The sequence below is a fragment of the Vicugna pacos genome, chromosome 25, assembly GCF_048564905.1.
Source record: "Vicugna pacos chromosome 25, VicPac4, whole genome shotgun sequence".
NCBI lineage: Eukaryota > Metazoa > Chordata > Mammalia > Artiodactyla > Camelidae > Vicugna > Vicugna pacos.
In genome coordinates, this window is record NC_133011.1 from 24,224,342 (window position 1) to 24,242,616 (window position 18,275).

The 18,275-nt window shown below is 42.9% G+C and overlaps 1 protein-coding gene across 2 annotated transcripts in view; it reads left to right on the top strand.

The window, feature by feature from the left end:
- DEPTOR (DEP domain containing MTOR interacting protein) overlaps positions 1-18,275 on the top strand; it is a 130,065-nt gene that overhangs the window by 57,684 nt on the left and 54,106 nt on the right. For both annotated transcript variants that reach the window (XM_006211424.4, XM_031691286.2), the window contains exon 4: positions 3,775-3,953. In XM_006211424.4, the coding sequence (XP_006211486.1) occupies positions 3,775-3,953 (179 nt within the window). The remainder of the gene's footprint in view (positions 1-3,774; positions 3,954-18,275) is intronic.

Genomic DNA, 18,275 nt, shown 5'->3' on the forward strand with positions numbered 1-18,275 from the left:
TACATACTTAGAACTTGTTTTTTTACAAAGATTTTTAGTGATAGCAATCCAGTGAAGGAAGTAGAACAGGTATTATCTTCCTCGTTGAATATGAGTTTGGGGACACTGAAGCAGTGAAAAATTATGTGGTTAGTTTGTGGCGGAGCTGTATTTGAGTCCCACGTCTCCTGTTTCCCAGTGCTGTGCCCTTTCCATGGCCTCCAAATAGTAAAACTCTAAGGATTCTGGGAAGAGTGGCGATGACTCAGAGGAGTCCCCATTTTCCTCAGTTCCTAGCTATTAGAACAAACTCTTTATGCCCTGAGGTAGGCACAGTGTTAAGTATAACACTTTGCATATGCGTTGTCTTTTGTCTTGTTTTTCTCACGCTCACATATGATGCTCACAACAGATGGGTGAAGCTGTCATACTCTTGACAAAAAGGAGGCTTAAAAACAGGAAAATGACTTGCTTTACATTTCAGGGCTACCAAGTGACTCATTCTGAATAAACTTAAATCTTCAAATTCCTAGTGCAGTGTTCTCTCCGCAGCAGGATTGGGCTCTAAGTCTCAAAGCATTGAAAATGAACATATGAATGGACATTCAGGTATGCCGGTTCAATTACCCCCAAATGATGGGATTTATAAACATGTATAAAGTGCTTCTTTGCATGACTTCGAGCAAGTTTCTTCCTCACAACACCAAATGCTGTCATTCAGTTTTTCTCATTCAGATGAGAATTATATTTTTCTCCTGTGGATGAAGAGGGGGTTGGACTACAATGATCTCTAAGGTTTCTTCCTGCTGTAGAATAAAATGGTAAAATTTGTGTTGCATGCTGTTGTCTGAGAAGACACGAAGGTTTCTAGAAGAGAGAAACATTCATATAGAAGACAGGAACTCATCAGGAACAGTTTTAAAGGAAGGTGACACAATGATTGTGGCTTTTTATGAGGTTCTGTTTTTCATCGAACAAGATTTCATGGATAAACATGGACTTTGTCTATCTAGTTGGAACTTATAATTGAGTAGGGAAGGTAGTCTTTAATCTGATAATTACACACACTGTATAAGGAGCAATGAGATGGCTTAATGGAGACTTAACAATAACTGAAATACAAAGACTAAGGACTTTAGTAGGCTTGAGGAGTAAAGGAATAGTGGAGAGAAGTTGGGGAAAGCATTCCAGCTTTGGGAATGACATATTCAAAGGCCCTGTGGTAGATGCGGCATAATATGTTTGAGGAACTGAAAGAAGGCCAGCATCTCTGGGATACACAGGGATCAGAGGTGAGAATGGTCCTAAGGGGGCAGGGGCAGGGTCATGCATGCATTATAGGCCATGTAAAGGATTCTGGTCTTTAGCCTAAAAGCAATGAGAAGCCATTAAAGTACATCTTCAAGAGGGGCATGAGATAACCATGTCTGGACTATGTCTGGACTTGGGTACTTGAGGTTGGGTTGGGAACAAGAGTGGGTGCATAGTGTAGTCCAATTAAGAACCCACCATAATGGTCAAGGTTAAAGGTGTTGGAATTTTTGGTCTAAGGCAATGGCAGCACCAGAGATGGGAAGACCTAGACATATATGAGACCTATCTGGGAGGTAAAATTCAGTTCATATGCAGACTGGGTCAAGAAAGACAGAGACATCATGGATGAAGCCTTGTCTTCTGGCTGGATGGTGGAAGTACTCGCTGGCACAGGGCTGGGTCTGGGGGGAAGAACCTGAGTTTCGTTTTGTGCTTGTTGATTTCGAGATGTCTTTGAGATGTCTATGTGGATACAAAGGTCTGGGGTTGAGAAAATAGGGACACACATTGGGAATCCTTGGAGCATGGATGGTAATTGAAGCCAGGATTGGGATAAAATAACTTACCTGAGAGACAATGGAATGAGAAAAGAGATATTTGGGGAACTGAATCTTGAGGGATTCCAGCTCTTGAAAGTCCACAGAGATGACTTTAGCCAACTCACTGGTCACTGAGAAAGAGGCAGGCACTGAGGGACAAGAGGAAAATGAGGACAGTATGGCTTCCTTCTAACATCTCATGCTATTAATGTCAACTAAAATGGGGACCTGCAAGATATCCATCACATATGGCTGCAAGGGAGAGTGCTTGTGGCCCTAGTGGGAGCTAGTTCGGAGGAGTGGTGAGGACAGAAGATGGAGGAGTTGAAGAAGGCTTGGGAAGGTAGGTGTGAGACAGGCTCTGTGGGGCTGGGTGGATTGTGGAGTGACTTTTATGTAGCTGTCTTAGTCAGTTTGGGCTGCTTTAACAAAAATATTGTAGGCCAGATGGCTTTCTCACTGTCTGGTGGCTGGGAAGTCCAAGATCAAGGCGCCAGCAGACCTGGTGTCTGGTGAGAGCTCTCTCCTTGGTTTACAGATGTCTTCACATTGTGTCCTCACAGAGAGAGAAAGAGGAAGCAAGCTCTCTTCTGTCCCTTCTTATAAGGGCAGTCATCTCATCATGGGTGTGTAGGGGAACAGAATTCGCTACCTCAGAATGTCTCTTTGGTACATGGATAATTTCAAGGCCCAAAAGACTTGGGAAGAAACTTTGACCTTTCTCTTAAATGCCTAAAAATATTTAGATAAGAGGACCTGTTCCAGGAAGGGAGCTATCACCATAGATAACTGTAGTATGAGCTAGGTTGTGGTGGACAGGGAGGAACCCAGCAAGGTTTGTTTGTTAAAATTCCTCTCCGTGCCCCATTGTCTCTGCATGACACAGCAAACGTTTATTTACCAAACATTTGCTTTTACATCTTCATATAAATTGCCTTCCTCCCCTTTGAAGTCCTGGACCACTGCCCCCAACATCCATCCTCTTGTCTTCAGCTGAAGATGGTATTAAGGTGAGGGTTTCTGGCAGTTTGGTGAGTTACTCAGTTTTCCTGAGTCCCTCCCATGTACACATGCTATTAAACTTTTAGCGATTTTCTCCTGTTAATCTGTCTCATGTCAATGTAACGCTTTGACCAGACAGAAGAACCTAGAAGGGTAGAGGAAAATTTCTTGGTCCGCAACAGGGCTCCACCCTCCTGAAATAATCATCTCCCGAAGGGCCCATCTCCTAATACTGTCACACTGGGTTTCAGTGTTTCAGGACACAAATGTTGGGAAGATACACGCGTTCAGTCCATAGCAGGCAGTCTTACTAGCACGGTGATCTAGGAAGTGGAACAATGGCTTCAGGAAAGAAATACCAGACTCCTTTTAGAAAGGTAGAGTGGGCTTTGGTCAGTAGCTCCCTTTCGAGATGGCTACACGAGTGCAGTTCGCTAATGCTAGAGTTTTGGATTGCATTTTCAGTTTCTTTCTAATCACCAGGAGAAGATGCACCTTGTTCATTTCTGAAGCAACTCCTCTTCACACTTCCATTTGGGGCAGCACAGGACAGCCACGTCTGTCTGTCTGACAGCTTTGCTGTGATACTTCACAGAAGCCTATGACGTAGTTCACATGAGTGATTTTCCTTTTGTGTAGGTTTCTTTTTCTTTTTCCTTCTTTTTTTTTAAATTGAAGTATGGTTGATTTACAATATTGTATTAGTTTCAGGTGTGCAACATAGCGTTCAGAATTTTTACAGATTATACTCCATTTAAAGTTATTGTAAAATGTTGGCTGTATTCCCTGTGCTGTACAGTATAGCCTCGTAGCTTATTTATTTTATTACATGGTGTTTTGCATCTTGTGACCCCCTGCCCCTAACTTTCCCCTCCCCTCCTCCCGCTCCTCACCGGTAAGTATAGGTTTTTGTTTTTGTTTTTTCCTTCCTTCCTCCCAGGCTAATGAGCCCTGAAAACACACTCCTGCAGCCCAGGGAAGAGGAAGGGGTGAAGTATGAGCGCACCTTCATGGCGTCTGAATTCCTGGATTGGCTGGTTCAGGAGGGTGAGGCCACCACGAGGAAAGAGGCAGAACAGCTTTGCCACCGGCTCATGGAGCACGGCATCATACAGCATGGTGAGTGCGAGGGTCAGCCTCCGCCGAACCTGAAACCTTGGGTTTACCACCGCGAGCTTTTATTTCTCATTCGTGGCTCAGTTGGGGCTCAGATTGGCTCGTCTCCAAGCTGGGGTCAGGGTCAGGTATGTGTTTCATGCCTTATCGTTCTGGGACTCAGACAAAAGGAACATCCATTCTCTGGAATGTATTGTTTGTACCAAAGCTCTTGAAGGCAGGCCAGTTCTTGTAGTGTCTCCAGAAACTTCTGCGTGGGTTTATTTCACGTAACAGCTCTCATATTCAACTGGCTACAGCAGGTCATCTGGTCTAATCTGGATGGAAAGTAGATGACTCTTGCAAGGTTGGGTGCATTAGGGGAATGAAAACTTGGTGAACTCTGGTTCAAGCTGCCATAGTGAAGACATATCCAAAAAGCCTTCATCCAAGTTTTACTTTTTTTAGGGCTGAATCATAATAATGCAATATAATATGCTTAAGAACTCTTTATGAGTTATCTGTTACTGCATAAGAAATTACCCTAAAACTTAATGATGTAAAACATTAATAAACGTTTATTATTGCACACTGTTTCTGTGGGTCAGGAATTTGGGAGAGGCGTAGCAGGTGGTTTGGCTGGGGGTCTCTTATGACGTTGCGATCAAGACATTGGCCGGGGCTATAGTCATCTTGAAGGCTTGACAGGCTGGAGGGTTTGCTTCCACGATGGCTCACTTGCATGCCTACCAAGTAGGTGCTGGCTGTTGGCAGGAAGCTTCTGTCCATTGCTAATGTGACTTCTTCATAAGGCTGCTTGAAGATTCTCATGACATGGTCACCTGACTTCTTTCAGAGGGCAGGATCCAGGAGAATGCAAGACAGAGCCACAATGTCTTCTAACTGAGCCTTAGAAGTCACACATTGTCACTTCTTCAATACCCTATTTGTTACCAGGTCAGTCCTATTCAGTGTGAGAGCGTACTCTTAAAGGGTGTGCATGCCAGGAGGCAAGGATCACTGGAGCCGTTTCAGGTCTTGTGAGGCTGGCTGTCACCAGAACACAGGCTCTGGAATCCCAACTCTACCAGTTATTAGCCACTTACCTTCTCTCATCTGTAAAATGGGCATACCTACATAGGGTGACTGTAGGAATAAATGAGATAGATGTAAAGCAGTTTGATGCTCTGCTCTTAACAAGTGCTCAATCAATTTATTAATGTAGCTGCAAGGTGTAGGCTTAGAACAGTGAGGAAAGGGCTGGGAACCAGATAAGCATTTCAGCCTATGAATCAGTATGAAGGTAGTACTTGACCAATTCTTACTGTAAATTCCCCAACCCCCCACTTCTACACAGGCCTAGAATTTCTATCCCAGGGTTAGGAAGACAACAGTGGAATTTCAGATTTGAAAGTTTCTAAATTATTTGGAGCAGTATTTTACAAAAACCCTTTAGTGAAAAAAGTTTAGCGAGCCATTCTCAGCATTAAAAATAAATTTTTTTTAAACTAGACTAGAGTAGACTCTTACTACGCAAAGTGTGGTCCGTGGACCCAGAGTGTCACCTAGGAGCATAGTAGAAATGTAGAATCTCTGAGCCAACCCAAGTCCTGCTGAGTCTGATCTACATTTTAGCATAACCCCAAGTAATCTGAATATACTTTGAAGTTTGAGATTGTATTTAACTAGAATAGAAAATTTCAGAGCTTATTCTATGTAGTAAGGTTAAGGATTGTTTTGCAAAATGTTTATCTTAGATATTCACTACATAATCATACGGTCATAGTCATGTGTGCGTTGATTTGCAACAGAAAATTTGTTACTGTGCTTTGGGGTCAAATATTTTGAAAGCCACTGATCTAGAAGCATTGGTCCGAGAGGCACTGAAGCCCCGCAGTATCTGCCGGCGTATTTTCTCCTATGTGACTCTGCCACAGTCACACTCACAACTGTTTATGGATGGCCTGGTGGGTCTGCTGCCAGGCTGCTGACTGGGGTCTGGCAGGTGGATAGAAGAATTAAATGCCAGTGTGTGGTTCCCGACCTTAAACAGCCTATGTCTTGTAGGGATTATAAAATGAACATGGAAGCCGTTAGAGAGCAGTAGAAGATGCACGATATGTTTTACTTATTTGTTTGTTTATTTTGCACCATGTGCCAGGCACTGTTTTAGTGATTTTGCACCCACTAGCTTATTGAAACCTCTAAAACTCTTTGAGGCAGATATTCTAGTTGTTGTTAAGTTTATTTTATTTTGGTCAGAGCACCTACCACGAGATCAATCCTCTTAAATTTCTAAGTGTACGGTAATAGTATCGTTAACTATAGGGCAGTTATTTTTATTATTTCCTTTTACAGATAAGGAAGCTAACGCACTAATAGGTTAAGTAATTTGTCTGAGGCCACTCAGGTAGTAACGTCCAAATGGGTATTGTTGCTAAGAAATGCACTCAGAATTGGCTAGAGGGACTGGGGCTTTCTGCAGTGAAAAATGGTGTGTTTGGGTTAGAGTTAGTTCTGCCGTCTTTGCTCCAGACAGAAAACTTGGTGATACCAAGCTCTAGAAGAAAACCAGCTTTTTATACTACAATTTACTGACTGACACTGTACATCTCGACTTCAGAGGGAAGAAAGAGGATGCCACGAATTGCTTCCAAATGATTTCCAAAGAGTGAGTAATTACACTTTAATTACAGTGTAATTTCATAAAGCTGTAAATGTAAATGCCCTCAAGTTGCGAAGGAAGGAATGAAATAAGGTATTATGGATCGCAAGGCTTAACCACAGAAGTCTGCTTTCCATGGTTTTCGGAGGATTGAATATTCTCTATATACCGAAGTCAGAGTTTCCAAGAGAGTTCCAGTTTCGCAGCACAGAAGGTCATGGCTCAATCACAGATTCTAACTTTGATTTATGAAAGCATGGCCAACACGTACGTGTCCGTTCGAGTTAGTGATAGATACCAGCTAGTGTCTTAAGCAAAGCTCTGAATTGTCCAGCTAATAATTAATTTCACAGGTTACACATTAAAGAAAGACAGCCTTTAGCCTTTGAGAGAAGGTTTCTGGATACAAGTGATTTCCTAGCTTGGAACCAGTGGGTGTAAAACTCAGACCCACTTACAAAATCCTAACTAGCTTCATTTATGAGTGGTGAATGGTGCTCTGTAATCAAGACAGAACTTGTCAGAGGAGTGATTAACTTACATGCAAATGCATATGTATTTATATAAATATGCATGCATGTATATATTTATGCAAAGGCATATACGCTGACCATGTATGTATATGGTTATCTAGCTTTTCCATTTATTGAGATTTACCATGTATCAAGCACTGGGCTAAATACTTTATAGATTTTAATATATTGTGTATTTAATATATACATGCTTCACATATATGGCATGTATTTTACCTGTAATCCTATTAAATCCTCACAGCAATTCTATGACTTTGTTATTGTTATTATTATCATTATAGTTTTACAGGGAAGAAATCTAGGATTCAAAGCCTTTGAGATACTTTCCCAAGGTTGCATAGCTCAGTAGCTACTAGGCGTTGTGCCTTAGAAAGCAGTTTCCCTTTGTCTAGGATGTGTGTAATCGGGTGTGGCTGCCTGGCTGGCCTTGTGGAATGAACATGGTCTTTGGAGGGAGACAGACAGGATTTACATCCCAGCTCCTTCACCTAGTGAGTGACCTTGGCAGCATCTCAGAGTATACCTCTAAGAGGTTGCGCTCTTGAGTCTTGTGGGCTTCCCTGGGCAGGTATTCCGCACGTGTTTACTGCATGTCCTTGCTGGAGGAAGGAACCAGTTCCGTGTGGCCCTGGGAGGGAGAAGAGAGGAAGCCTGAGACTCAGAGTGTGAGATTTGTCTTGGGGACTGCACATAGAGGTACACTCTGCCTGCCCGGGCAGCTGCAACCACCAGACTCTCGGAAGGCAAGCACGTGCTCTCCATCAGTCACAGTGTTTGTGCAAACAATCTAGGCAGGCTGGTAGGGCAGAATTCAGGGCCCCAGGTAAGCAAAGTTGCCTTATCAGTGAGTAACCTTCCAAAAGCTACGTTCCCAGATGCTAGCCATGAGCCAGCCACATGTGCAGGCCTCTCTGCATCAGGACTGCAAAGATAACTCTTTCTTGCACAGAGCTGCTGTGAGGATTAAATGATAACAGTGGGCAAAAGCTTTTAGCAGAGTCTACCTCTTATGGCCCTCAAATGCCAGCTATTGTACTTGATCTGATCAATTCTAAATAAGAATTAAAATGTATAGAGTCCTTATTAAATGCCAGACACTGTTCTCATTTACTCATTTATTCTTCTCCGTAACTCTATGAGGTAGGCATCATAATTATTCTCATTTTTAAAATGAGGTTAAGTAACTTGAAGACGAGAGCTAGTAAATGGTAGATTCAAGATTCACATCCAGGCAATCTGACTCTTAATCACTGAAGAAGGGTGGATGCTAATTATAAGCTCCGCTAGACTGGAGGGGAAAAAAAAAACTTTTATTGTATCAGCTCACACAGCCTGTCAGATATTGCAACTGTAATAATTGTTAAGTCATAAAATATATAAGATTCCCTTTTCACAAACGGTGACCATGTACCTTGAGATTTTTTGTGTGACCTTTTCAGATGTGATGAACACATTTCTCTACTCACATAAATACCTCCCTCCACTGCCTGAGCTGCTATCCAGCTATCTTATCCTTAAACGGAGGGAGATAGATGCCAGATAGTCACGTGGGTAAATTGCTCACAGCTGCAGCAGCTGACCCTGGATAATCAGGCTACTGCTGCTGTGTCCAGGCGTGTAATTTCCTCTTTTAAAGATTTAGTCAGAGCACCTTAACAATTTCAACACTTCATCAAGCCCTCTTTCTTTTTCTTTTGTTTTAAAAATATATTTGTATAACATTTCGCAACACGCAAAGCAGTTTTCCAAATATTATATTTTTAATCCTCCCAGCTGCTCGAGGGTAGTTTTGGTGATGCCGTCCTTGTGGCTGAGACAGCCTCTCTGGTAGCCCTGAAAAGAGAACCCGGAATCTACTGCAAAGGAAGCGAGATGCCAGATCCAGATGGGAATGAACCCTACATTCTCAGTAATTAAGGTCACTGACAGAGTTCAGCCTAAGCCTGGACCAGCCTTGCCAAAGACAAAGAAAGAGGGAGGGGAGAATGGGAGGGAGAAGGCACTGATGACTGAGGCTAAAGGCAAGATTGCAATTTACCCGAGACCATATGATATTACAGAAAAAAGTTATTCTGAAGGAGGAGAGGGTATAGCTCAGTGGTAGAGTGAGTGCTTAGCGTGCACAAGGTCCTGGGTTCAATCCCCAGTACCTCCATTTAAATAAACAAACAAAGAAACAAATAAATACCCCCAAAAAAGAAAAATGTTATTCTGACACTTGTTAAAGCAGTAAGGAAGAGTGCTGTAATAGGAATACTGTGTAGGGGAGGGAGATGGGGCTTGAGTCAAGTACAGTAAGGATAAGTGGAGATTTATAGCCATGGAACAGGGTGAGGGTGTCAGTGGATGAACACTTATTAATGGGAGACACCAAGGGTAGGGGGATTCTGAGGCAAAGAACTCATACATCAAAAACAGAGGAAGAGAAACTTGATTGAATAACAAGAATGACCAGATATCACGAGTCGGGGGATTCTCACTAAAGTGACTTCAGGATTTTTTGCTAAGACTGGGTTAGGCCAGCCAAGTCTGGCTGAGCCTGGGTCACATGCCCACCTCCTGACACCCTGGATGGGCAGGCCCTTTGACTGGCAGACTCACCAAGTGGGAGAGGGGCACTTTTCCACCAGAAAAAAAAAATTATTTGAAAGTTCTATTACCACAGGGTTAGGGGGCAAGATCAAGGCCTGGTTGAAAAGAGGGCTCACAGGAACCTGACTAAAGTCAGGACAAGGAACGAGGCTTTGTTAATGGCAACCTGCCCTTCCTTCTTCTCCATCAATGTTGCAGGACACAGTGGGGCGGCCAGTCAGTGACATGGTGACGCACGGGTTGGTAAAAGAATTTAGAAGAGAGATAAAGGATGAGAATGGAAAAGGAATTTATTCGGGGTACACTGCCACAGACAACAATGAGCCACACAGGTGAGGGGTGCCTGTGTGAGCCCTGAGAACAGGTTACTCGGGTCTTTTAGAGGTAGGGTTACAAGGTGCCTGATCGGCTTGTGTGCGGGTCTCTGATTGGTTGTAGGAATAAGAGGTTTAGGGTCCACACAGGGCGGTGGGGTTTAGGATTCTGATAAGGTGGGCTGAAACAAGCGAGCCTGAGCTATTGTGAGATTAGGCATTACCTAGGGCTATTAGTTTGTTAGGCAAAACACACCCAGTAAGGAATGTACTTTATCTGTTGAGGGATCACAGCTGAGAGCCCAGAAATGGGGATCCTTGGACTTTGAAGGACATCAGTTGGCCCAACAATCAAGGCTGTTCTACTCACATTCTTTACTTTTTGCTTTTGATAACTCCTTGCCACCAACAAAATGACGATTTTTCCATTACAGATGGTACCCAGTATCGTAGCCTTTCTTTTCCCTGGCTAGAATGTAAGTGCTTTGAGGACAGAGAATTTGTTTTCTCATCTCCATATCCCCCATGGCTTGGCATTTATATGTTACGTACTTGGTAAAAAATGTGTTGCATGAATGAATGACAGTAGTGACCACTTTTTGAGGATTCGCCACATGCCGGGTATGTATACCAGCTAGAGTTCTTTGAATATAAGCAGCCTCAATCATCATCATTTGCTTCAGTTACATGGCAGAGCTAGCTGGCAGTTAAACACTGAAAAACCAGGCAGCCTGGAGAAGAATCAGAGCAGCTCCTGGGGATCCAGGTGCCAGGAGCCAGTGACCAAAGGGCAATCCCTTCCAGGCACCTACAGCTGAGAAGTCAGCTTCCTGCCTAGGCTGTCCCTCTCTCAGGAGGCTGAAGTCTAGGCAGCAACTCTGATTGGCTGAGCCTGGGTCACATGCCCACCTATTGACCCCGCCTCCGCTGGATGGGCAGGGCCCTTTGACTGACAGACTCATCAAGTAGGGGAGGGGCGCTGTTTCACCAAAAAAAAAAATTTGTTTTTGAAAGTTCTGTTACCACAAGGAAGTGAGTGCTGGGCAGGCGAAAACCCCCAGGCAGGCTATTCTTTACTATTAGTTCTTTAATCCTCCTCTTACATCAATTCACTTGGTATTATTATTCCTGTTGCTTTAGATGACAATTTTGAGGCATTTGCAATTAATGTAATCATTCTTAGCTCCTAAATGTTAAACCGTGAATAGAAAAAAGTAAAGATTGGGTAGAATATTTTCTCAATCTAACTTTCAATAATTAATATTTCAAGTGTCATCTTTATCAGCAGCCGTTATTTATTATAACTTTTTCTTCTCAGTTTAGAATTTCTGGGAATTTTCCTACTATGCCCTCTGATGTGCTTTGGCTCTGTTTTGCTTTTTATTATAGCTAAATCCAAAGAGGAAGGAAAATGGACACAGCCAGACGGCTGTTGCAATGCAAACATAAGGGAACAAGATTCCTTGGTAAGGTCTGGGGCTAACACTTTGGCACACAATATAGTGTTGATTTTGATTCAAGGACAGCAGGTCCAGAGCTACAGTAAGCCTTGACTTTTAGAAAGTTTGAAGGGAATGAGAGATGCCTTATCTTACGTAATCTTCCAAAAGAAAGGTATTATGCGCAAAGAACAGAGGTCTTTTGTGAACAGTGTCATAGCTGTAAATATTTCTCTCCTTAGTTGAGATCAGTATAACTTTTGTCAGATGTGCAGAAACTGATCCTCTAGATACAGACTGGGTTTCACTGTGAAGCTTGTATCACTGCCAACTGCTGCCTCGCTCCCGACGGCTTGTCGGCCAGTGGCCCCTGCAGTGAGTAGTCCTTAGTTTGTGCCAACATGACACTTTTACCGCAGCCCAAGGAAGATATAAAATCCAAGCACACAATCTCCACACAGTGGAAGTATATGAGAGTGTGCAATCTCCTCTTAAGTACTCAGCCTGGCCTTCTGTGGTGATTTAAGGGCTCTGCTGGGTCATTTTTGGAGAGGAGTGTAGGCTGGGGTCTCAAATTTATTAAAAGAACAACATATGAGGATCTCTTGTTGAAACGGACGGTTCAGACTGCCCATTCTGCTGTGCCCCTCCCGCTCCTGGTCAGGAAGCAATGCGGTGTTCAGTCCTGGGTCCTGATGGACGGGAGCTTGACCGCAGCCCTCAAGGGGAGGCTGGGGTTGGGGGTGGGACGAACAGTTAAGAGGCTCTCCTTTAAGGAACAACCGCCTCCTTGCTCTTTCCCATCACAGACCTTTTTTCTAGCTCCCCGTGTCAGCCCCTCCTCAGCTGGGAGGCTGGGGAATTTGGGCAGGGATTCCTGTGTGGGCCAGGCTGGCCTGGGGCAGCTGTGAGGATTATTCTCACAGCCATTTCGTCTTCGCCACAGTGCTGTCTCTCATGGTTCTTCCTCTAGAAATTCTCCCACCCGCCTCTTCTGGCTCGAGATTCTTCCCGGCTCCCTTTAACTCAATTGTCTCTTAGCTGGTCCGCCGGTCTCAGTGTCTGGGTCGTCTTTTGTGTCGGGGCCTGTAGGTCTTTGGAAAGGCTCCTTCTTTCCGTCTGCCTCCTCCCTGCTCCCTCCTCCCCTCATCGGCCAGGAATGGATAAACAAGCGAAAGTCTGTTGACACCATGGAGTGATTACAACAGTATTAAGTTAAAATTTAAGAAGGGATTATACACACACACACATATATCCTGATTACCATTGGGGAAAAATGTCTTTATTAATATTCATAACCCATTTTAGTCTGATTTGGAGAGTAATTTTTTGTAAAAATTGTTTATATATGTTATTTTTAAATCAACATAAAAATTACAAAGGCTCTAACATCTCATCTAGCTTTATTCTGAAAAGCTCCCCTTCACTTTCTTCTCTGTCCCAACAAGGAGCCCACTCCCTCTTCTCTCTCCTTCCACCCAAGGAAGGCCTGCGTATGAGTCTATAATCTTTCCACTTTATTTTAGCCACTCCCTCGGTCTGATTAGAAATGAGAAAAACAGGGGTGGGATGGGGAGGGTATAGCTCAGTGGCAGAGTGTGTGTGTAGCATGCACAAGGTCCTGGGTTAATCCTCAGTACCTGCATCAAAATAAACATAAAATAAATAACTAAATTAAACCTAGTTCCCTCCTCCACCCCAGCCAAAAAACCAAAAAAATCCCCCAAAAACAAAAAAAACCCAGAAATGACAACAGCCGTCATGCCAGCGGAAGAGGGGTTAGGTGTTGGTTTTGACCACCGGTGAAACCACTCCTGTCTCTGAAGTCCTCCTCCACGGTCGCTGAGCACATAACCTCAAGCAGGGATTCCTGTCAAGTGGGAACATAACGTACTAACTCATCAAAATGAGGGAACTAGGACAGGGGAGAGAGTGTGAGGTGGAAAAAAAGAAATAACAACTACTTGACCCACTGGCTGTCAGGAACTCAGGTTAAGAGTTATCTTCTAGGACAAAAGGCTCTCAAAGAGCTGCACTTAAAAGGATGTTGGACTTGTTGGTTAGCTGATCTGTTCCTATGGGACAGCAGCCTCTAGACCAATATCATTTCCAATGGAAATAGGATATAAGCCACAGATGCCATCCATGTATGTAATATACAATTTTCACAGTGAAAAAAAGTAGAAACAAGCAGGTGCGATTAACCTTAATAATATATTTTAACTCATGATCTTCAAACTGTTATTTCAAAATATAATCAGTATGAAAAAATAGCAGTCAGCTAATTTTACATTCTTTTTTTTCAATAAAGGGGGAATACAATCATAGTTGGAGATTTTAACACTACATTTTTTTTTCATACTCCATCTTCAAAATCCAGTGTGTATTTTACACTTACAGCTCATCTCAATTTCAGATTCACCACATTGCAAGTGCTTGTCAGCTGTTCTGGAGAGCACGGCTCTAGACCTTTCTGTAACCAGCACAGGGTAGGGTGGTATCTTGGTGAGTGTGTGTTTCATCTTTCAGCCCCTTAGCTCAGAGATCTTTGTTCCCCAACAGCTGAAATGCCTGAAAGTTGTGTCGAGGAAGTGTCTTGGTATCTCTATTTTGCTGTGTCAGTTTGGACACCCAAATAAACCTGGGTGGCAGCCACACAAGTTTCTAGAATGGTGACAACAGTTCTTTCTTCTTTAGCACAGTGATTTCATAGTTACGTTTTCTCTTTCCTCTGATTTTTAAAAAATGTTCCCTTTGATTTTTAAACATTCCCACAAGTCAGAAACTGTTGACTGCCATCATTTGAACTGGATCTCTGTCTCAAGAACTCTCTTTTTTTGCTCAGAATGAGCTTATGCAGTATAGGACCCAAAATTCAGGAGCACTTCTTTAAATTCCTAGGCTTCCTTATGGAATCCTTTGGGGTTTTGCTGGCAGCACCCCAGTATTATTGATGGTGCATGGGCATCATTGCAACCCAGTCTTCCAGAGAGCTGTTTGTTAATTTCACTCGCTTTGGATACAGGAAGTTACTGTAACTTCTTTTCCACAGATGAAAAAATTGAGATGCAGGGACTGTCTATAACCAGTTCATGTCACAAGGGAATCAGAGCTGAGTTGCTGGAAGACTTATCTTCTACCTGTTGAGACTTTCTGTCTAATCATTCTTGGCTTCTGAGTCGAGCCTAGTCTGTTACAAGGTGTGGGCTACAAATAAATAGAAAGAGTTTGTTTTTTGAGCCTTTGATTATAGGTCTCTGAGTTTAGAATTATAACAGGATTGTGTTTAGCTTCAAGTAAGAGAAAATGAAGTAAAAGTGAAAGGCTTGAGCCGGGAGGTTCCTGCTGGTAAGAGGTGGTCTTGAGTTCCACCCATCTCTCTGCTCCATCATTCTCAGTTATACCAGACAGAGATAAAGAACAATGGGGCGTCACCTAGCAAGACTGCTGTTTATTGAGGAAAAGTTGCCTCTCCCAGGAATTTCTGCCCACATGGGCCGAAGCTGTGTCACACGGTCAGCCCTTGCTGGAAGGCAGTCAGTGAATCTAATGCTTTTAGCCTGGCACACTGCCACCCTGTACAAATAATAAAGGAGGAAGAAAGGGAGAATGGGTTTTGGATAAGCAGCTAGCATTGTCAGCCACAAGGACAGATGTCTTTTTCATTAAGTAACTAAGTGACCTTCCCTCTGAGACATGGGCTCCCCAGGAACAGTTTTCCTCCTGTGTCCACACACTGAGCGCCTCGTAGCTCTAAGCTAGATTTAAAACAGGTGGGTGAACCAATGTTGATGTCTTAGTTCTGAGCGATGTACTGTGGTTCTGTGAACACCGGGGGTGCTGGGTGAAGCGTACAGGAACTAGCTGTACTGTCTTCGCAGCTTTTTAAAATAAATGTAAAATTATTCCATAATATCAAGTTTATTAGAAAAAAAAAGTAGATGAGGTTTTCCCTATCTTTTCTTTCTTCCTTTTTTGTTTAAGAAAAGGTGAGTATAAATATAAATAATATAGAAAATATATTAGGACAGTTTTTTTAAAACCTACTAAATCTCACCACTGGCATCTTCCTTTTCTGAACATCTGCTTCTTCCCCCTTCAAGGGTTCTAGTCTCTTCAGCCTCAAAAGGGACACCAATAAATTTACTGTACAGTAAAGCACCAACAGGTTATATGGTAACATTTCTGGGAAGGGTAAGAAGATGTTAACTGGGAATTAGGCTTTGGTGGGTTTTCACACGAAGTGGTTCCTGTGTCGGACTTATTCTCTTACCTCCAGCATCACACTGGCTGTCCTTCTTTGTGTTGTTGACCTTGCTGAATTTATCTGGTTTTGGTAGAATTCCTCCTTTCCCCTCCAGACCAACTAGAGTTGCTTCCAGACACTTCCCCTACGTGGGTGAAGTCTGAAAAGAAGGGTGCCTTGGAAAGGTGTCCCTGGGGGCACTGACACCCTGGATGGGCCCTTCAGCTGGAAGCCCACATATAGTTAACATTAACTGAATGCCTCTATGGATCAGAAACTCTAAAAGGCCTTTTATCCGTGTTGTTTCATTGTTTCTTCAACATTTTACAGATGAATAATGTTGAAGTTCAGGGAAGTTAAGTAACTTAGTAAAGAGTGAAGCTGATGTGCACCCGAGGACCATCTGAAGGCAGAGGGGTTGGCCATACCATCGCTCTGTCCTTTTAATAAGCAATTTCAAGGTAATCAGCCCTGGTGAAGAATATTGTGGAAAACATGCCCAGCCAGATTGTCTTCTGTAACCTGGAGACAGGAATAAATGAGACGGAGAAAAGCAGACTGTTTTCATGTGTTTGTGAGCTCATCTGCCTCCTTGTTTGGCATTATTATGGAAGGGGAGACAGTCGAGTGAGATTGAGGGACAGGGTTCCAGGGTTAATCTGTCAATGCTTCTCTGTTGGATCTTCCAGTTAATGACTCTGGGACCTTGGGCAAGTTGACCTTGTGTAATGTCCAGTACTCTCCTCTGTAAAACAAGAACAATTATAAAAGCTCTGTCATAGTGCTGCTTTGAGAACGGAACGGTGGAGTCATGCCACGTGCTTAGTGTAGGGCCTGGCACGATGTACCACCCAATACATGTCAGCTGATTGTTACGGTCATCATTGTCATCATCGACAGATCCTCACCCTCAGATGCCCTGGTGGGTGAGATTAATGTAAGTTTAATGGCCTCATTTATTGCTGGTCTTAAACAATATCTTATACATACTCTATGCTGAATATATACTTTTTAAAATAAGTCAACACTAAAGGTCCTTGGATTTATGCAACAATTCCAAAAGATCTAGAACAAAGTTAGATTTCTTTCATTGAATTATGTATGTGAGGTATTCCATTTGCCAGACAAAATAAATGTGTTTTCAGACCTCTCTGCGCTTGTAATATGAATTAGTCTCTGAAAAACAACCTCATCCCTGAAAAACATACCTTTTGTTCTGAATCTTGTTACTAACAATACGATGTTCTAGTCTTTGGAATGCACCCAGCTATTATTTAAAGATGCATAAAGAAGAATAAAATATCATTTGACCTTCCATCTGTTTATTACCTTGACTTTTCTGGCAGTAAGACCTCAAAAGCTGCAGAAACCTGTACAGTCACAATGTCATGTTTTGAATTGCTTCTTTTCTGCTGTCTTACGTGGATCCTTTTTCCGCTTCTCTTTTCCACCCCCTTTCCTCCCTTCAGTCAATTAAATTAGTGTAATTGGGTTCTAGCTTTGTGAATGTGAAGTGTTTTGTCTTAGTAATATCAGTTAATAGGACTTTTTACCCTGAAATCAATTTCCTGCTTTCATATCCTCCTCTTAATGTTGTCAGTGCTCAGGAAGTAATTATTTTAGTTCTCTGCCTCGCTGTTGTTACTGCCTTTTGAAGAGTTGTGTATCCCGAGCACCTAACTGTCCTCAAGTGGCACAAGCATCACACACACTTGCTTAGCCTTCTTGAGTCAAGGACGTGTGCTGCTTTGGGAAACAGAGCTCTTTCAGCTCCTTTATTCCTTTAGGATGGTCTGAGATGGGCAGTTATGGCCTTGAGTGCAGCTTAGATTTTCTTTAGAAAAATAGCTTTAATCTTCTGCTGCAGTTAATGCTCAATTCATGTTTTCCAACAGACTCATGATTAAACAAGTATAATACTAATATTTTTTAGTCTTGACAATTTTTTTTTAATATACAACATACTGAGTGACTTGAGGTGCTCGGGCTCTGCAGGACTGTGAGCTAGCAGGAGCAGGGAGGCAAACAGAGTCCGGTCTGTCCCTGGATGTGGGAAACAACGGAAAGCTTTCGTTGGCAGGGAAGGTGCAGCATTTTCACACACAGAATTTATTTGCCTTCTATGTTTTTGTTTTTTTCGTATTTCATTATTTTTTATTTTAATAAAATTATTTGCCTTTTAGGAACACTGAGTCTGACTGAGGACTAGATCTGCCACCTGTTAAGCCTTGAAGTTTGTCCGTACTCTTAAGCAATGTCTGTAGTTGCCAAATGATCTTCTTAGAAGGGGATAGAAGGATGATTTGGATATAAAAAGGAAAGCAAGAGAAAATGGAGCCAGCAGTGGGCAGGGTGACACCCTGGATGGCCCAGAGTGATGCTTCCCCCACCTTTGTACACTGGGCGAAGAGGTGAGCCACACCCACGTCCGCGGCTGTGGAAAGTCACGGGGGTACGGGTGTTAATCATGGCAGCTGGTGAGGGTCTTCCATCTGTATAAGGTGACCTTGAAGAGTTTTAGCTTTGACATCAGCTTACAGTTGTAGTCATGGCCCCC